Here is a 21,379-nt window from a genome sequence, read left to right as displayed (position 1 = left end):
CCAGGGCAAACCTGGTGCTGATGGATAGCAAGCCATTGGGGCCGCCCCTAAAATGGTCTCTTGGACCAGTGGGCTGAGCAGGGCTGCCTCAGGGTGGGACCCGGGCCCCCCAGCAGCCTCTGAGGTCCTGGCTGTCAATGGTCGGGGTAGGACTACATGACCTCCAGGGGCTCTTCCAGAATTAAGCATCATCTTTGAAACTGTCAGGCATTTCATGGTATGTCAGGCTCTGTGCTAAGTACTTTCAATTGTTATCCTCTTCAATCCCTACCACACCCTATGAGCTAGGTGACTACTATTATCTTCCGTTTGCGGATAAGGAAACTGAGGCCCCAGAAGTTAAGAAACTAGCCCAAGGTAGGAAGGGTATGTCAGAGTTGGGTGTGAGCCCTGGGCCAGGCCTAGGACCTGCCCCGTGGTGCAGTGAGGCTGGACCACAGTGCTGGGGCTGGTACATGGTTCCATCGTCCACTCCCCGCCTGACGATGCACTCCGAGGGACTCCTCTGGGCCGGGCCTGATCAGCACCTTGTGCCCCCATGCATGGCCTGAAATAAGTCAAGCTACAGTCTCAGTTTCACATTAGTCTTTTATTATAACCATATTGAATGGGATCGCTTTGCCAAAAGGAGAAATCATTTCTTAAATCAATATGAGTTATAGCATAAAGATGGATGAGAAAAAAGCGATAGGACATAAATGGCATCACTGAATATTCCATCAGTCAAATGAATTGTGCCACTGTAAGAAAAACTGCTATGACAGCTTTTACATCAAAGTGGTCTCAAGCCTGTTTATACCAACTTTATACATCTTTATAACACCATAAAAAGAGAGCTTTAGAAAGTAACACTGAGAAAGCAGTCTGGCCTTTGAGAAGGAAGCCTGGCTTGCCAGGTGCCATCCTCAATGCATCCGGCCTCTTCCCTCTGCTCCACAGCCTCCCCAGTGCCCCTCCTCTGGACACACAGGGCAGGGGCCAGGGGTCAGGTGTGTGTCCGCAGGAAAGAAGGGATGGAATTGGTTGTAGCCGCCACAGAACGGCCACTCTATGTGGGGACCTAAGTCCTCCATACACACTCCTGTTCTATAATGAACCCCTGGGGCAGTTTCTTAAAAAAAAAAAAAAACACAAAAATCATGTGCATCAACTCTGACAGGTTATTAGTAGGAGGCCAGCATGACTGCCACAGAGCTTGCTATTTGTTCAGCATCTCTGACAAGGAGAGGAGGCATTCCCGCATTCCCGTTGAGAGCGGCAACTGACCCCCAACTCCCTGAGGCAGCTTCCTTAGCAAGCCCAGGGCTGACACACGAGAGTCCATCGGTCATCTGCAGACAAGGCAAATCACAGGGAGGTCCTGGTTTATTTTTAGAGTCACATTCCTTCTGCAGTGATATTATCTCTTTCCAGATTGCAGTTACCTCTGAACATCAGCAGGAGGTCAGCTTTGGCAGAGTAATCCAGTGTAACTAAATGTTTAACGTGTTATCTGACCCTGTGGCATACACTCAAGGTAAGGCAAAGTAATTAGACTTGCTAGTCTGTAACTCTCACACGTAATGTACAAAGCTAAATTTTAGCTCAAATTCCAATCCGATCAAAGAGGAATGCATAAAACACATAGGGGCATATATAAAAAAAGGAGATGATGATGGGAATTAATCTAAGCTTCATGTATACAAAATGTATTTAACTGCTAATAATCAAAACATAACAAGAGTCCCACTGATTACTACATTTGTTAACAAAACACAATATATTCAAGATTTAAAAAATGTGCAAGTAAACATAAGTATCTGATAAAATAATAAAAGGAACACATATTCTTTAATAGCACTGTAACTAATAAAATTGCAAATAATACTCAACTATGAAGAATAAAAAAAAAACACTTAAAAAACAAAAGGCAGTAATACAATTGTCTGAGTATGAGCCTGTGGGAATTTGAGGCTGGTACTGCCCATGACCCACTGTTCTTGTATGTCTGTCTCCTCCCAAGAGGGCGTGAGCTTGTTGGGGGACACAGAAGCACTATCTCTGAGTGAACCCATTGGTCCTCACATGCCACCAGCATAGGAGCACAGGATAGAGAGGACCACGAGGACCTGCCTCTAGTGTGCAGCAGGGCTGGGAGTTTTCAGTGACTATTAAACACCCAGCCAACTGCAGGGAGCCAGCGGAGAGCCTTATTGGCATGGTGGGTGCCTAGTGACTCTTGCAGGGCCAGAGACCTCAGCTATCATGACTCTAGCTCTAGGGCAAAGGAAATACTAGAGGTCAGCAGGTGACAGTGGCCCAGCTGCCCAGGGATGACCAGCTTTGTGGTCCTTTCCAGTCGATCCCAGAGCCCTGGCAGGAACAGTTCTACACCTCTTACCTGAGAACTGAAAACACTGACACCTTCCCAAGGTGCGAAAGTGACCAATGGCAACCCTGCACAGCTGCAAGGTCACTCACTGTATGGGGGCCCCGTGGCTTACAAAGTGTTGTCATAGGGATATGTGCTTGGCAGCAGCTTACTCAGAGGTGCTGAGAGGAACACTCAGAGCCAGAAGCCAGGGAGCTACTGTGTGCATCTGCCAGGCAACTGCCCAGTGGTTGAAGGCCAGACAACCTGTTGTCTGGCAAAACCACAGTTATTATTCACCTTACATGCTGATGTGGGAAGAGGAGATTTCCCTGCTAGAGTTTAAGAGCAAACTGCAGAGCTAATGAGAACCCTCCTCTCTCCAGTAGCTGACTTGAGAGGGAGTCACCATTTTCTTGGAGGGCAGGTGGGAAATCATGTCATTATCACATTTGTCTACACAGATATATAAGGTGAGCAGTGGGAGGGACGTAGACAGTGTCTGCTCCTCTATACTGAGCTTTCATTTGTTACCATGAAGGCCTCCACTGCCCAGCTGCCTCGCCATCCTCTGAGGACAGGCTCAAAGAGTCAGTCATCCCTGGTATGGCTGCTCTCCCTGATGGAGGCGAGACAGGCACTGTGTCCCTCTGCCATCCTTACCCATTCCTGTTAGAATTCCTGCGCAGGCAGAGGAGAGGAAAAGCATCCTTTCCAGGGAATCTTCTTTAAAGAGAGAAACAACTCATGTGATGCTCTGTGCCCATGATGGTTTCCTAAGGTGCTGGCTGACAAGGGGGAGAGTCTCTGTGCAGCCCAGGAAGGCACTGGCATGTCAGACCCGGTCCTGGCAGTGGTGCCCAGGATGCAGGTTCACAGATGAGCACAGGCCCTGCAGTTCCTACATTTGACTTCCAAGAAGGGAAGAGGTTGTGCAGAAATCCTGCATCCTCTTGGCATCTGGAATGTTCTCTAGGTATCCTTATTCCCCACAGAAGGGACTCTAGGTCCAATTCTCTAAGTCTTGTGACTGCTACTTTAAGGCCAATGAGGAATTCTGACTTTGGGTGGGAACGAACTTGGGTTTTTCCCTTTACTCCTCAGTTGACAGGTGTATATATACAGCTCTGAAACCAGAGAAACTTGACTAGAAAACTGTCTGAAAGATGTTTATCCCATAAAGTCAAGGCCACATTTTCCATCTGAAGGATAGTAATATTCTTATATCTTTTGAAATCAGTGCAGCAAAAACTGGCTTATAGTAACCTTGTTTTCTGACTATGAAAGATTCTAAAAGGTGAAATACAATTGTTTAAGGAGAGACATTGATGGCCTAAGGACTGGAGATGCATTCTTTAATACATCAAAAAAAATCTGATGCTACATCGCACCTAAATATGATTCCTAAGTTTAGACCCTGTTTGCAGAGATCATTATAACTTTGAGAGGTCAGTAATGGGTTTGTTTTTTTCCCCCCAGCCCTGGAATCCACTAGTTCTAGTTCATTCTATCGCATTTAGATCTGCGATATGGCTTCCCAATGCAGTAATAAAGTAGGCTTAGACAGATTTCCACAGAGGAAGCTTTCTTGGTATAAACCAATTTTCCTATGTCTGGTGCTTTGAGGGATAGAAGATAGGAAAAAACGATTTCTCCTCCTTCTAAGTATAACTGATGGAGTTGCCACACATTCTTGGCTGGGAGGAAGGGGACAGAGGAAAAGTGTTTCTACTTTTCTAACTGTGAGTGTGATACTGGGTATGTAACTCAGCTCTAACTCAGAGCAAGAGTCGGGTAGGGGTTAGGTAAGGGCCCAGAAAGCCCTGTCTGCATTTGGCAAACCTAAGCCTGTGTGCTTTGTGGCCATATATGCTTCTCTCTAAGGGGTTTCAAAGGGCTAGACCAATGCCAAATGCATGCCGGGAAGGAAGCAGTGGTTTCAGAAGGGTCTCCACTGGGCAAGCCTCAGTCTGGCCTTGGGGCCACTAAAGGGTGGCTGGATCCCTGTGGGGCAGGACTGGGCACTGTGGTCAGATGTCCAGGGGACTCACAATGGTGAAGCCAGAGTCCTTGCTACTGTCGTCATCAGGGCTGGAGCTGGGGTTGCTGGAGGAAGCTGAGGCTGGGCCCATCAGCGGATCTGAGAACACCAGTGGGGAGCAGGCTGGGGCCTGGCTTTTCCCAGAGGAGCTTCTGAGGGTGCGAAGAGGCTGGGCCTGGCCAGAGAAGGAGCCCCTGGCACTGCTCCCATCATCTTCTTTGGAAATCAGGATGAAGTCATCGGAACTCCCTCTATCGGTGCACCCTGGCGTTTCTGAAGAGGCCTGTGAAGTGCAGTGAGAAGTACAGGTGGATGAAAGAAGAAACCGGCAAAGAACTGAGTGGAAGGCCCTGTGAACTGGGGGACGCGCTGTGGAAAGCTAGGCCACCTCAGCCTACATTCGATCTTGAAAGACGCAGTGTTTGACCTGCTGCCCCGAAGCCCACGCATTTACCAGTGGTGCGGTGCCAGCAGCATCTTGTAAGCCCCTCCAAAGCCAAATGCTGGCTTCCCTGAGGGAACAAAGTAAAGCTCCTGTTTGACAAGCTTCAGACGGAGGCAGTGCCTGTGCTGCTGGGGAGAGCCAGGTTCAGGAGCTGGCCAACAGGTTGCAGGCAGAATCCCTACCAGCCTCATGCGGGACCCTGCCACGCAAATCACCCATCCTTCTTGAACTTTAACTTTCATCTGTGAAACAGGGATAAAGACAGTGTCTTCCTCCTAATGTGTTGTCATGATATAGTGACATGACATGATATAGTGAGGTGACATGATATAGTGAGATGACATGGGCAGCTGCTGGCTCCCTAATGTGAGCTGCCAGATCTGGAGTGATTTTATTACTGGCTAGAAGGATAGCTTTCAGAAGGCCTGAGGTATTTCATCTCATCTAGATCTCATTGCTAGCTCATCTTGGGTATGCACATAGGGGTCTCCTGGAGCAATGGTGGTAACCACTAGGTTCTATGAATGGGAAAACCAAGAATGGCAATTGCAAAGTATAATGGCAAAAAGTATAGAGATAGAATTGCTTTACTCAACAATTATTTTCTTTTCTTTCTAAGGAATTATGAGTAGCTTTTTATTTTTTAACTTAATAAAGTTAACATCCACGAACACAGGTAAAGGTTTTGGGTTAGCAAAGCCATAGTTTGACCAAGGACATCCAGTGCCAGCCTGGCAGAAAGAATGCCTCACCCAGTGGTGCTGTAAGGTGATGTAGTGCCCACACCTGCCTCCCTCACCCTGCCGGCCTACCCTCCCCACAGCGTGGGTGGAGTCTCGTGCTGGGGTCTCCAGTCTAATGAGATATATGGAGACCCCTGACTGGAAGTGTCTCCTGAGTCCTTGGGCCTCCAGACTGGCATGGCCTCGGCCATCTGTGGGCGCTGTGGGCTGTGTGCAGAGCCAAGAAGGGGAATGAGTAACAGTTCTCAGGAAAATCTGGCCTTGAGCCCTGACTGACAGGCCTCTCTCTAAATCTCACGTCCTCCTCAGTGATGTAGGGGGCGAGTGGCTAAATAATGGCTCGGGAACCTTCCACCTCTAATGATTCACCAACCTTTAGGATATTCAGTTGGAGAACATAAACAAAATTGGCCTTTAAGATCACAGAGCTGCAACAGGCCTTGAGGTTCTTCATCTCAGGTTCTAAAGCTGCTAACATTCTATCAACACATTAACTCCTACACAAGCGAAGAAAAACGTAGCACGCAGTAATCTGGTAGCAGGGGATGTGATCTCAAACGACACTGGAGCTGTTTGGTAGAGAAGGACTGTCTTTTTTCTGAGTTGGAGGAAAAGAACTAAAATCTCTTCCCCATGACTGTCTCTATATAAGGTGCACCTGGTAAGAGCCGTGCTGCCTTTGGGGAGTGCACTGAAAGCTGCTGGGGAATCAACAGAGGCCCCTGGGTTTGACTTCTTCCAGAGTGTAGACACTTTGTTCACAGGACAGTTGTCCTGCACTGTAAACTGTGAAAATCTTGACCTCTCACCACAACACAGGGCTGGAATGCTACTTGGTGGAGCTTATCCTAGGTTGAAAATAGAAAAGCACGTTCAGCAGGGCCTAGTTTTTAGAGTGGTGCCTCTGCTTCAGAGATACTGAGATCACTTATTCTCCTTTAGCTTATAGTAAAGGTGTCAGTAAGATTCTGAAGTGGAGAAATACTTTTCAAAGCCCATGACTAAAAGTAAAGCTAGTTTCTACCATTACTCTAGGTATTTAGCATGCTTCCCCCAGTTCCTAGATGAAGGTCACAGACTGCCTTCACAGACAAAGCAAGTTAGAGCTGACAGGTCCTTAGCAGGCATTTTCTTTTACTGACCCCTCTCCTTGCCCCTTTGCATTACAGATCAAGCAAACAAGCCCAAATAAGAGACCTGGTCGCTTGGCCAATGTCACAAGGCACAACAAAAGACCCCACTCTTCTGGACTCCCACCTATAATTTTTTTCTAGATGCAGAGCTGACTTCTGTATGGACTTCTCTAGCAGCCTTAACTGCTATCTGGTGCCATTTATAACATTTACAGAAGTGTTGTAAATCCCTAGGTCAATCCTCTCTTTTTACCAGATATGGGTAAGTCTTACACAATTAGGAAAGTCTTCAACCTGTCAGTCCTGCCTAAAACTAGCCAGGATCATCACAACACATATCCCTCTTACCCACTGTCTGCCATCTTCCCAGTCCTACCCCATTTCACAGCTTGAGTTTAGGATGGTTGTAGAAGCAGGTGAGCCCAACTATAGACCAGCACTGTTCAACAGACATTTTCCATGATGATGGAAATGCTCTCTATCTGTGCTACTCAGTACGGCAGCCCCTAGCCACAGGTGGATGCCAAACACTTGAAAAGTGGCTAGTGTGACTGAGGAACTGAATTTTTAATTCTATTGAAATTTAGTGCATTTAAATTTAAATAGCTATGTGGCTGGTAGCTGTAATAGTAGACAATATGCGGATTAAAAGAGGGGACCCAAGTACCAAAAGGGCAAGTGATGTGCTGGCTGACTAATGGACCCAGGGTCCCACAAAGTCTGCCTTCTACTGTAGTTGATTTGAGTTAGTTCATCAAATACTTCCCAAACGAATGTGTGAGGATAGATGCTGAGAAGGGAGGGAGAGCGTGTAGCTCTTCTCACTCTATAGAATACAATTTCACAAGACTGCTGTTTTCAGAGCTGGAGGTAAGATTTGCAAACCAAACAGAAAGAACACGATGAGCCATGTCACACCAACCTTACAGTGAGGAGCAGGGCATGTGAATTCCCACAACGGAAGAACACTTTCACAGTTGCTTTTGAGGAAGGGCATCGGCAGGGGGACCATGAGCCATGTGTCACTAGGCAGGGGAGCCTGGTCCTTCTGCACTATCTTTTAGACATTATTTACTGATTAACCAAGAAAGCAACGAAAACCCATCCCTAAGTTAGGAATGTGCTATGACACAACCCATTACAAACCCAACATGTGGTGCTTACATCTCCAATGTGTCAAGAACCTGCCTAGCACTGCTCCCCTAGGCCCTGGCCCTCCATAACTGGGAGCTCATGAGAGCAGGGGATATATCCCATAGTCTTGGACAGTAAAACCAGTTCCTGGCACAGCAGGCCCTGGAAGCCTTCAGAACTCCCACTTGGCTCTCTTGGGACGCATGTTCCTGGGTGTAGCCTGTCCACAGCCCTCTGTATCTCTTCCCACATGCAGTGAGGAGGAAAACCTAGCCAGCTCCAAGCACTGATGAGTTAGCTCCTGCAGGAAGAAGGTGGGTACTTGGCAGCTATCTCATGCCTGGTAGACCCCCGGGGCCTTTATCAGCCTAGCCCAGATCCTTGGGTTTTGCAGTGGAAGGCCCCATGCACTTGGCTTCTTTCTGACTTGCTTGAATTCAGGAATTTTCTCAAGAAATCTCAAGATTTCCCTGAAGGAGAGAGGAGAGCACTGCTTCTCTGTTTCTCTCTTCTTCAGTAAAACCTTTTTCAGGAGTACTGGCTTTGTATAAACTGCTAACAGCTATGGGGAAGGGCCATGGCAGAGAAGAGGTAGAGAAGATAAGCCATTTTATTTTCACTTGTGGGGTCTCAGCCCCAGGAAGGGCAGACTGTGTCTCAGAAGCACATGCAGAGGTGCAGTGTCTCTCCTGGATGCTGCACGTGATGGGGCCCTGCCAGAACAAGGGCGCAGTTTCATTCACACAGACACACCTCATGGCTAGCTTATCTTGGGTATGTACGGCGGGGTCCACCGGGGCAGCAGTGGTCATTGGTAGGTTCTTACAAATACAGAAACCAGGGATGACAACTGCAAAGTATAACCATTAAGTTTTAAATTTAACAAATTCATTAGTGGTTTTAAAATATCTTTTTTCTGTAGCAAACTGACACACTCAACTAAAAAATTATGCTAAGGTTTTAAATAAAATTTTCAATTATAAATGCATTGTGGCTGGGCCTACACTCAGTAGTATTTGAATAAGTAAATGATTATTGAAAAATAAAACATCTGTGCAAGGAAGGAGAATCTGTGAAGAAACGAATGAAATTAAACTGGCAGTATCACTGTCGCATTCATGTGGCTACAAATGCAGAGCCAAAGCACTCCATGAACATTTCATACGGCCTCAAGCGGAAGTCACCCACGGAGTCTCTTCTGGAAGAGCACCCTTAAAACTGAAAAACATTCCCACTCAAATGTCATTTTGCTGTTTTAAACTCACACAAAAAATAAATAATTTACAAGTGTCTGAATGCTAGTTTTTGAGAAAGTGACTTAGATAATATTTTGCTAATGTTCATTTTCCAAGATGAAACTTTGTAAGCTGATTTAAAAAATATTAATAATTTAAAATATAGGTGGGAAATGAACAATCTCTTTGTCTTATCGGATAATGGACAGCAAGGCAGCATGGTGGGACTGAAGCTTACTGGGTTGGGGCAGGGTTTCTGAAAACATAATGCCTGGCAGGCTAAGTGCCTCTGGCCTCGGAGCCTGTGTGTGTCTCTCTGACCTTCATTTTCTCACTGGTCAAATGAGCAGGCAGGACTAGGCACATAAGGAAGCTGTAGGAAGATCCTTTGTAGCTGGGAAATTCTGTGGTTCTGTGATAAAATAAATGATATACAATGTCGACATCTGAGAGTAGGGGTCAGCACACTATGGCCAAATCCAGCCTATGGCCTGTTTTTGCATGGCCCCCAAGCTGAGCATGGTTTATATATTTTTAAAGGCTTGTGATAAAGCAAAAACAAGATACAAACACACACACACACAGAAAAAAACAATGAATATGTGACACAGATGACCGTATGTTGCCTGCAAATCCTGAAATACTTACTCTGAAGGCCTTTACAGACCCCTGCCCCAGATGGCAGACATTAATGAGAAGTCCCTCCCCATGAAGGCAAGAAAGTAAGTTTGGCAAAAAAGGTTCTAGCAAAGTGAAATCCACTTGAGATAGCATTAGGAAAGCGTAGACAGTACTTCCTAAAAGGGAAAAGAGGCATCAACTGGAGGCAACTGACAACCAAGACAGAGATCCAGCTCTCCCATCCCACAGAATGGGCATGGCAGGAGGCTCAGGCAACACTGCTGCATACACGTTTGTAGGGCACTTACCGCATGACTCTAGGAGACACTTGTCTCATCAGTATCATTGTGAATGGCACCCCCTGCAGCACAGAGTGCACAGGCTGCACAGCTCTACACGGCACCTCCACAGCTGAACTTCACACATGATAATCTGAAGTAACTTTGATAGGGTTTATACGATTCTTAACTTTGAGGAACTTATGTGAATGTGCTCCCTTTGAGTTAATGTAACATGTGCATCAGAGCTTCTGTACCTGTTTAATGACCCCAGACATTTGATCGCTCTGGCCCTGGCCTCGGCCCTGGCCCTGGCCGCTGGAGCAGTAGTGGTTGTCCGCGATGGTGATCTGTTCGTTCTCTTCGGCCTCTAGCTGGCTCTGGTTAAAACGCAGGGAACCTTTTAGAATGTCTTTGATCTATGTTCAAAGAAGAAGAAAATAAATGAATAAAATGGATGAGTTTGTTTTCAGATGCTAGCTAAATCTCTCAGACATTTAAACTAGCCGTGTCATCCATCATTTTTAATAGTATGAATATTAGTATTTTACTATTAGAAATAAATAATGAGAAAAAATCTAATTTTATCAAAGCTGCTGGCTTATCAGTGAGCAAGAAAAACGTCAGGACATTTAATAGCCAAGTTCTCGCAGGGTCACATATGGGAGTCACATACTTAACACTATCTTAAAACAGGAAGCATAATTTGCCTCCACACCCACTCCCACTGCACAGCTTACTCACTAAAGTGGCTCCACCTGAGCTGGACTGTTCATAGCATAGGTAGGCATCTGGAAACAGCATACTCTTTTTCACTGACATTTATGTTTCATTTAGATCTTCAAGGCTTGGGTCAATGTGGTCCTTGAGGGCCTAAGGCCTGCTGTAGGTACTAATTATGACTTGTGCTCCAAAGACATTCATGAGTTCATGGATGAATGACTGAATATGATGCTGGTCTACCCACACTAGCTTTGGGTAAGGAACAAATAGAATGGGTTTGGTAAGAGGAAGGAGAGGTGTGGAAAATGGAAAACCAGTGTGGGTTGCAAGCTAGTCAGATATAATCGTTAGAAGGAACAGGGGGCATAAAGAGGTGGAGATGCAGAAGGGGCTCTGTCTGGGAAGAAATAAGGGTTAGGGGGATGCTGGCTCTAACATGGTGCTACATGCCCTGGGAGTCCGTCCCCACAGCAGGAGGGACACAAAGAAATAGTGTCAGAGCAATGCATATACCTGTTTTAATCCTGCCAGGGAAACCAGAATTTGATCTTCTTTTTCCAAATTTTCTTGTAATATCACATCTTGAATATTTACTGAAAATAGAAGAATGACATTTCATAACCAATGCTCCGAGCATAACCTACCTGCTGCCACACCGTAACTTCAGACAGGCTTGGGAAGTTTTCTGCCAAATCTCACAGCAACTATTCCCACAAAGGATGCTCTGCAAACTGCAGATGGGGAAGCTGCAGCGTTGAGTGGAGAGGGCAGCACTAGGCCTGATACACACAGCCTCCCCTCCAACATTCCATGAATGTGCTCTCATCATGACAGATGTGTCTTCACTTCCAACAAGAGATCTGGGTACCTCTTGCTGACATGATGTGGCCGACAGCCTGGGCCATTCATCTAATCTCTAGGAGGAAGCTTTTCAGCCTGGGCTTCCTATATAGCCTCATGGGTCAATGATGTTACCTCACCTCTCTCTAAAGACCAATTCCTTCCAGGTGACTGAAATTAATAAAGAAACTGTCTTTAAGGATTTATAACATAAAACATGTTGCCATTTCAACATGATAGTAAAAATGAGAGGCCAACCTCATGGCACTACAGGTTGTCATTAGATGACAGTGTCTATGGAGTCTCCTCTAGGAGACTTAGCCGCCACATGAGAAGTCTTTCCTCCAGACCTGATCTGAGGAACCCACCAAGCCAGCTTCTGACCATCAGGCTCAGCACTGCACTAAGCTGCTTGCCTGTCGGTATGTTAAACACTCAGTGGTCCTTAGCCTTCCTTGCTTTCATCTGCCTGCAGGGATGCACACAGCTCTAGCAGGAACTGTGGCATTCTGAGGCAGGATTCTCACAAGGAGCCGGGGTTGGGAGGAAAGCCTAGTTTCCTGGGGATGTACAAGAGAATGTGTTGGTGGAGGAAGGGAGGAGAGCACAATTAAAACACATTTTAAAAAACATGCTGATAGATACACCAATCTGAGAATCACTACAGTGAGCATGTTCACCCTCCATTAACATCTGCTTTCTTATTCTTTGTGGTGTAAAAAAATGCCCCACTTATAATGTCTTCCATGCTACATTCTTAGTCACTCACTTAAGATTGTTCCAGTTGCTACGGGACTCCTGGATTCCATGCTTGGCTCCGTATAGCTACTAGGGCTAATATACCACTCCTCACTTGCTCAATGCCCTGCACTGGCAGAGGCAGGGTCAGTGCACTGTGCCCTTGGCCTGGGGGCTCTTGCTCCAAATCTATGCACACAGGCTTTATTGTTCAACTTTCTGCTTCGGTGTTGTCTCCTCAGAGCAGCCTTCCTGCCCACCCAGACTAAAGAAGCCCCTAAAGGACTCTCCAGTCTCTACCATACCGTCTGTTTCACTGTATTTATCAGCACTTGTCACTGTCTGATGCATGTATTTGCTGGTTTATTCACTGTCAATCTCCCCCAACAGGATATAAACTCCGAGGTGTTCTTGCTCAGAGCTCTATTTCTAGCCCTCAGAATAAATGCCTGGTGCATTACAGGTACATGATAAGTATTTACGGACTGATGGAATGAATTAATAAATGAACATGAAAAAACATGCTTGGAGCTTGCATATCAAAACACTACTATTCTAAATATTTCCAAAAAGCATTTCCAGTAAGGGACAGGGCAAACACTGATACCATCAACATGCCTCCAGCCTGATAATTTATTAGAATCTTCAGTAAGACTAAATTCATAAACCAGGGTGATAAGTCTTCTTACATACTGTAGCAGAAAAGCAACAGCTTTTACTTATTGAGAAAACTTGACTGTAGTTTTGGCTATTAGAATGGCCTGCTACAAAACAAGAAAGCAAGCTGAATGGGAATGGAATGACAGATGTAATCAGAGAGCAAATGTTTTTGGTTTCCTTAAAAGCCTGTAACAATTTGTTTTCTCTCAATAAAAAAACAAAATAGAATCCACTCAACAAGACATTAACAATAAGCAACTGCAGAAAATTCACAAGAACCAATTCTGTAGGTCTTTTAGAGCAGCAGTCCCCAACCTTTTTGGTACCAGAGACTGGTTTCATGGAACACATTTTTTTTCCACAAATGGTGGGGGAAATGGTTTTGCGATGAAACTGTTCCACCTCAGATCATCAGGCACTAGAGTCTTACAAGGAGCACACAACCCTGATCCCTCGCACGCACAGTTCACAATAGGGTTGTGATCCTACCAGAATCTAATGCTGCCTCTGATGTGCTCAGGTGGTAATGCTGGCTCACGTGCTCCTCACCTCCTGCTATGCAGTCCAGTTCCTAACAGGCCACGGACCGGTACTGGTGCATGACCCAGGAGCAGGAACCCCTGTTTCAGAGGATTGAGAAAGATGACTTTGTTTGCAGGACTGCTATGGCTTTTCAGGTTGAGCTGTGAGGGCCTGAGGGCTGGCAGAGGCAGCGTGGCACATAGCACTGGATGCTTGGACAGGGAAATGGATTTTGTCCCTGCTGAGCTGAAAGGTGGGCTCAGGTTTCTCAGCTCCTACTGGGTAGGTGGGGGCAGCAAGGAGTCTGCTCCCAGGGCCCCAAAGGAAGCTCAGCAAGTGGAATCAGGAGCATCAGGATATTTGGTGGAAGAATAGGGGGCTTCCTGGGTTCAAGGAACTAAAGAAAGTGCCCCTGGAGGTCATACCCACAGGGCAGAGGCCAGCACAAAGGGGGAATCTGCAGAAACCAATGTAAACTGCTGTCCTAACTAGACCTTTGTCTCCTGCTTGCCCCTTTGATAGTCTGCTGTGGAACACATCCTAAAACAAGAAGATGTGGCCAAATTGCCTGGCTTCGGCCCCCAGTGTAATGGCGGGGCCCATGGCCAGCAGCAACAAGGACCAACGGCCTTTAGGTCACAGTCTATGGGCATACAGGGCAGTCAGTGGCTCTAGTGGAAAATGAAACCCAGAAATGTACAGGAACACAAAGCTCTCTTTAGAGGCAAGGACCTAGAAGACACTCAGAAGCTCTTCTGCAAACACCAAAGAGACACGTGAACCCATTCCAGAACCCTGGCACCATCTTGGCAGGGAGAAGAGACAGAGTAGAGAAACTAAGTGTGGGCACCTGCTCAGAAAAAAATGGTTAGTCTATAAGAGACTGAGTTGTCTTTAACTGGCAAGTTCAAGGCCTTTGATTATCATTGGTGGGGATGAAGTTTTAGAGCACAATTTCTGCACACGTGAGTTTAGGGACATAGATTTATCATCCCAATACAGAAGTATCAGTGTCTGCACAAGATCTTCCCAAATCATTTTGGCCCCATTGCCTGAAAAACCTGTGAACCAGGAAGTCCTAGTCATGCCCTGTTTTGCTGTGAGCCTCTCACAGATCCATCTATTCAAGAGTAGAAGTGGTGGTGCTTGCAGGGGTAAGTTGAGAAGGGGAGTGGTGGTGAAGGCAAAAGCTGTGATAGGGACCACAGTTTAAGGAGGCACCTGGAACACATCATGGAGCCACTGTCCCTGTTTAGACTGTCTACCTATGGGCTTCTTTTAGTTGTGGGAAAAAAAAGTAACCTCCTGATTTGTCTATTTTTTGGAGGGGGATGCAGGTTATGTTATTAGCAGCTGTATTCATTTTCTAGAGCTGCTGTAACAGAGTACTACAAACTGGGTGGCCTAAAACAACAGAAATGTATTCTCTGTCAGTTCTGGAGGCTAAGTCTGAAATCAAGCTATTGGCTATTGGCAGGGCTACGCTTCCTCCAAAGGTTCTAGAGAATTCCTCCTTGACTCTACTTAGCTTCTGGTGGTTGTCAACAATCCTTGGCATTCCTTGGCATTCCTTAGCTTGTAGATGCATTGCTCCAGTCTTTGCATCCATCATCACACGGCATTCTCCCTGTATGTCTGTTATCGAACTTCCCCTCTTAAGGACACCAGCCACTAGATTAGGGTGAGCCCTAATCTAGTATGATCTTATCTTCACTGAACTACATCTATAAAGACCCCATTTCCGAATAAGGTCACATTCACAGGTGCCAGGTGTCTCACCATAAGTTCAGATGAGACAATATTGGACCTAGTACAGCAGACCTAGTACAGCAGCCAGACTGCCTAATTGTAACACAGGATGAAAGCATCCAGTTCCTCCAATAAAAGACAATGCAACCTACTAATCTTGTCCTGCATGCAGAATTCAATGCTCTGGCCTGATGTCAAGACAGCTGCAGAAAGCAGTGCAGAGTGGGTTCACCCAAGAAGAGGGAAGAACTCAGAGCTGTGGTATCACCACCAGCATACCCTCATCTAGCAATTCTTTAGCCTTAATTTATGGACTGAGTCAAGGACCACCTTTTAGGACCTGATGAAAATGAGGACCGTCTCCCCTGAAAACCAGGACCATCTCCCCTGGTTAAGTGAACTGTTCACTTAATTTCAGGGATAAACCTTTTTTTTAATCAGCTGAGCTGACTAGGCTCACTTTAAGAAATCCAGGGTAAATTCAAATTAAAACAAAAGGGCACCTTCAGAGGCTGCTAAATGTTTTGAATACAAGAATTTACATTTTACTAAGAGTACTGACCATGTAAATCCTTTCCCTAACAGTTCCCCTATATAAGGTAGCACTTACAAGCATTCTACTTACATATAACCTCCTAGTCACAAATCTACTGTTTTAAGTAAGTTACATCTGCATGTAAAAGTAGAAAAACTTAATGATGTCTTTCCATGACTTAAAATGTTTACATTTCCAACGTAAAATACAATTCTCCTCATAGCCAAAGGCAGAATAAATTTTGCTATAAAGGCTCTTTCTCTTTGTTTCTGTGTAAAAGGAAGATTACACTCTTTATAATCTCCTCACATTTAAGTATTATGTATTATAAATGTTGGAGCACTGAAACTAAAGAGGAAAATGTCACATAACTAACCACTTCTGTGGAAATTACACACAAAAATCTCATTCACCTAACAACCCCATGGTGATGCCACTATTTTTAATGGAATGTCAGTGCCACAGAAATAGATCTCTAACTCTAAGGGTAATGAAAATGGTAAACAAACCACTTTCCCAATTTCTTAAAAACTTAACTTTTTCAATGCTAGAATAAAAGTGTTTTCAACTAAATGTTTTAAATGGCTGGTGCAAAAGGTAACATAAGCCTTATTTGGTGGTGGTGAGGGGGTGAGTAGAAAGGGGACAAAAGCAGAACATCTGGCTTTAACAGAGGTGGAACTGGGCAAGGCGTTTAACCTCCGTGTGCCTGAGGGGTAATAACAGCATCCTCCTCATAGGATGACTGTGAAGAAACAGGGAGACAGCACAGGTCAAGTGCTTAGCACCACACCTAACCCACTATGGAAGCTCCGCACCCAGTAGTTTTCATTTCTACGTGCCACGTTACCTCACTGACTATCTCAGCAACCCTTCTAGTTGAGAGCCATCAACATATTACAGAAAAGGAAGCCAAGGCCAGAAATGCCAGGTCTGTTATTTGAGGTCTCACGACTTGAAAGTGAGGCAACTGGGATTAGATTTCAGATCTTTCAGACTCCTGAGCTCCCTGATTATGTGTATGGCACTGATGAAGGGACTAGAGATATGAAGAGGCACAGGATGGGATATTGGCACTGACTTGATTGCCTTGAGATATAGTGCCTTTTATTCCATGGTGGAACTGACGAAGTGAGGTCAGCCAGAAACAGGCAGTTACCTATACGCAAAACAGACTGTACAATCATTTCTATCAGAGAGCATTTTGGAGCACTGGCAACGGTAACAAAGGGCTTGGGTTTTGATGACCTTGAGATATGATCTTCTGTATGTCACTAAACCCATCAGTGAGATGCGGGTAATACCCATCTCAGAAGGTTGCTGAGAGGATTAGATGAGATAATCAAAGCCTTCTATTTCTGCATACTGTCTTGCAATTATTATTATTGCTTACTATGTTTCCTCCTCCCTTGATTCCTTAAATATTCAGATATCTGGATTCTGTTTTTTGAGGCTTTCTCATCTCTGACAGGAATTTAGTTACCCTGACCTTTAACAATCTCATGTAAGGGACTGCAGTAGACTCTAAAGAGGAACTATGCACACTGTTATAAAATAGAGAGGTCGGATTAAGGGAGGTAGGCCCAGTGTGACAGTGGCTTAAGAGGTGGCCATTAGTCAGAAAGAGGGGCAGACCTGTCATTTGTCACTACTGGCTTTTATTGAACATTGACAAAGGGATGTCTGTGCACAGGGTGTGTGCCATAGTTGTCCAAACCCTAGGAGAAGGCATCAAATTCATCATGCAACCTCCAGTACATGGTGTGTATCTTTGTGTGTCCTTGCAAATCCATTCCCCCTCCTAGAAGTCCCTCCCATCTTCCCTATAACGACATGTCCTGCCTTTTCTTCAAAGTCCCCCTCGAACTTACCACATCTAAGCGTTGGCTTCCCATTAGCAGTTTTCCCTCCAATAGCACCTCGTTGTTGCGTCCCTCTTGCTTTCTCTCTCACTCTTGGACAATAATTCAATGATGAGGCTCAGAGACTGAATGCTTCCTGAAACTGCACTGTTCTACCTGGCACCAAAGGTGCCAGGCTCTAAATATGGTGCTCAAGGTGTTCAGGTTCTAAATATGGCGCTCTATTCAATGTATTCCTATCACTTTAAAACCCCACTGCTCCTTGCTAATGTTTCTGAAATCACTAGTACTCTGGGGGAGAACCTGATTTTCTTCATGTGAAGCTATGCATCAGTGTAGGTATTCCGGAAGAAGTATATTCTCTCCTGCTCTCTCTCCCTACTTTGAAATTTTACTTAACTTTTACATATACACTGAATTCAATTTCAATTTCAGATTACCACTCCCCACTTCACCATTCCCCTAGAACCTTTTTTTTTTTTTTGAGATGGAGTCTCGCTCTGTCACCCAGGCTGGAGTGCAGTGGCATGATCTCAGTTCGCTGCAACCTCCGCCTCCTGGGTTCAAGCAATTCTACTGTCTCAGTCCCCTGAGTAGCTGGGATTACAGGCGTGCGCCACCACGCCTGGCTAATTTTTGTATTTTTAGTAGAGACAAGGTTTCACCATGTTGGTCAGGCTGGTCTCGAACTCCTGACCTCGTGATCTGCCCACCCCGGCCTCCCAAAGTGCTGGGATTAGAGCCACCGCGCCCAGCCAGAACCTGTTTTTACATGAGAGAGCAGGTAATTGGCTAAGTGACCAATGTGAGGCAAGGGCCTTCCTGCTACCATTAGGGCTGATTTTTACCCCTAAGGAATAAATGTAGGTGAGACATATCCCAGATGAAGATTTAAGAGATACTAATATGATTAACCAGATCTTAGATTGAGAAGTGGTAGGGGCAGGTGAAGAGAAATAACATTCACTGATGGTCTATTAAGAGCCAAGTTAATTTTCTAAAAAAGCAAAATGAAGATTGCACAGAAATATAATCAAGGATCCTCTTTGGCATCCAGCTGCCAGAATGGCTGAAGACCCAAAACTCAGCACTGGGAGAAGAACATTACTTAGGAAAATCTACGGGTAAGACTAGGCAAATTTGCATATTACACTAAAGACAATTCTTGAGGCCAATAAAGTTATCTTAAGTGAACTGAGTAAGCGTGGCATAGAGTTCTGAATCTTTACTGATCTCTACTATTTGGCATATTATTCTCCTAGCACTTATCACCCTGTGCACCAGAGAGTAATATGGAAGCATGACACCTCCCAGTAAAATCTGTCCTAATCGTGATACGGCTGTGACTTTAGAGTCAACCAAAAAAGGAGACTACATATATTTTTAAACTTGAAAGGTCTCTAAGTTCCAGTAATGGTTAGATGCCTTTGGCAGAATATGTACTTCTAAAAATAAAAACAGAAATATAGTTGATGCCTTGGTAATATGAAATAATCTGGGGTTTTGCCATCATGCCCTTATTTGGGAGCTATGAGACAGGACAGCAGTTTGGGTATGACTGCCTTAAAATTACATCATTTAGTCAAATAAGACTCTTTGAACTGGGCTTAAGATAAATATATATGTTGTGAATTTCAGGCCAAAAAGGTTTTGCTGACATGAGGACTGAGTGAAAGTTAAGTGCTATTCTGCAGCTAGAATGTAAACATGGTCCAAGGCAATGAACATCAGCTTTTAAATCTTGGGCTTCATCTCCCCCTGCTCATATGCTCTTGTCCTCAGCATGAGATGCTTGTGGTGGCCCCAAAGTCCTTGAGCTATCAAGCAATTGGTAGTAAGCCTGTTTCCACAGATGATGAGGTAGATGAGTTTTGTGGCTGTTGGATCATTAGCTAAAGAAAGTTGGGATTGGAGAACATGGAGAGGCAGCCTGGTATGAAAGGATGAAAATAGGCTGCAGGATCAGACAGAGCTGGGACTGAATCCTGCCTGGTTCTGCTATTACCTAGCTGTGAAACCTCCCACCAAGTATGTAAGGCACGCTGAGTCACAGTTTCCTCCACTGTACACTAGGGATACTCTCTCTCAACTTGCAGACTTACTGGGAGATTAGAGATACTGTTTGTGAAGTACTTGGCACTCAATGCGGCACATAGGAACTAATAGCAGTTGCTATTGTATGTGACAGGTATATAAACTTCATCCTACTGTTGTGTTAAATGCTCTACCATGAATGAAATGACACAAAGGACATTTGCCCCTTTCAAACTGGGAAAGCTGGTGAGTTGGTGTATTTTGGTCTTCTATAGTAGAGTCTTGCCTCCATAGCAAAGCTGCCAAGTATGACTATAATTGTTAGAAATGACCAAACTTTTATTTAGATATTACGCTGGAAACCATCATTTTCAGCAAACTAACACAGGAACAGAAAACCAAACACTGCATATTCTCACTCATAAGTCAGAGTTGAACAATGAGAGCACATGGACACAGGGAGGGGAACATCATACACCGCTACCTGTCGGGGGTGAGGGGCTAGGGGAAGGATAGCATTAGGAGAAATACCTAAGTAGATGACGGGTTGATGGGTGCAGCAAACCACTATGGCATGTGTATACCTATGTAACAAACCTGCATGTTCTGCACATATATCCCAGAACTTAAAGTATAATTTAAAAAAAGAAAGAAATCCAACAAGACTATTAACCAAAAAAGTCTCTTCCTTACTGAATTAGAAGAATAAAGGCATCACTGAAAAGCTTGGAGCCTAAGTAAGGCTTGTCCTTAGTGGGAATGCCACCCCCCGTGGGAGTGCTACAATGCCAAGGCAGCCACTGGGGGCCACCGTGGTCACCCTTCAATATAGCCTGCAATATCTACATAGAGCAGTTAAAAGAGAAAGAGAGAAAAACCAAAATGCTGATACACTTTGAATTCAGAGTAAGTTTACCAAAGATGATGGACGTGGTATTATATATTTTTTTTTTAAAAAAGAAAGAAAATAATTCAATTTGGGTTCCTCCTGTGGAAAAGCATATAAGAAAAAGGGAAAGAACCAGAAAATGGAAAGCAAAATGATAAAAGTTGGACAGCCTGTACTGAGGCCCCATTACTGGAGTGGTGGCATCCTGGCCTGAAGAGGGATAAGGTAGTGTGTAGTTTGCTAAGTTTTTCTAAATAGGTATAGGGTTGGTATAAGGAAGATGCTGACCAATTGTTGCAAGTCTTCCAGTGATAAAACCAGGGGCAAACAGCTTCAACTAGAACAAGGTGATGGAGGCCGAAAAAGAACTTCTGAATTTCAGAGGATTGCAGGCTACATCAGAATGCTATGGGAGGTAGTGGGCTCTCTGCCCACGGAGTTTAGGTGCACACATGCTTGAAGAATGGGGTTATGAATATGTTAACAGGTTTATGAATATATTAGCTGAATCCAGTCTAAATAATTTCTCTTACTCCTTACTGCTCAGAATCTGTCAAGGGCCAGTAACAGCAAGTTATTCGAAGTCTGTTAGAAATGGAGAAGTTCAGGTCCCACATCAGACCTACTGTATCGGAATCCTGTTGAGATGGCATTTAAAATTTTTTTTTTTTATTTTTAAAGTTTTGCTAGTACACAGTAGGTGTATATATTTTTGGGTTACATCAGATATTTTGATATAGGCATGTAATGCATAATAATCACGCCAGGGTGAATGAGGTATCCATCACCTCAAGCGTTTATCCTTTGTGTTACCATCATTCGACTTTCTATCTCCATGAGTTCAATC

The 21,379-nt window shown here is 44.8% G+C and overlaps 1 protein-coding gene across 2 annotated transcripts in view; it reads right to left on the bottom strand.

Annotated features, from left to right (window-relative positions):
* Nucleotides 1-574: 574 nt before the first annotated feature.
* TBC1D5 (TBC1 domain family member 5) overlaps nt 575-21,379 on the bottom strand; it is a 564,828-nt gene continuing 544,023 nt past the window's right edge. For both annotated transcript variants that reach the window (XM_074030923.1, XM_074030922.1), the window contains 3 exons: nt 11,217-11,296; nt 10,238-10,399; nt 575-4,674 (listed from right to left, as the gene is read on the bottom strand). In XM_074030923.1, coding sequence (XP_073887024.1) covers nt 4,381-4,674; nt 10,238-10,399; nt 11,217-11,296 — 536 coding nt within the window. In that variant the 3' untranslated portion in view covers nt 575-4,380. The remainder of the gene's footprint in view (nt 4,675-10,237; nt 10,400-11,216; nt 11,297-21,379) is intronic.

Source organism: Macaca fascicularis, chromosome 2 (assembly GCF_037993035.2).
Source record: "Macaca fascicularis isolate 582-1 chromosome 2, T2T-MFA8v1.1".
In the NCBI taxonomy this organism is placed as follows: Eukaryota; Metazoa; Chordata; class Mammalia; order Primates; family Cercopithecidae; genus Macaca; species Macaca fascicularis.
Note: the sequence above shows the minus strand (reverse complement) of the source record. Positions and strands in the feature narration are given on the sequence as shown.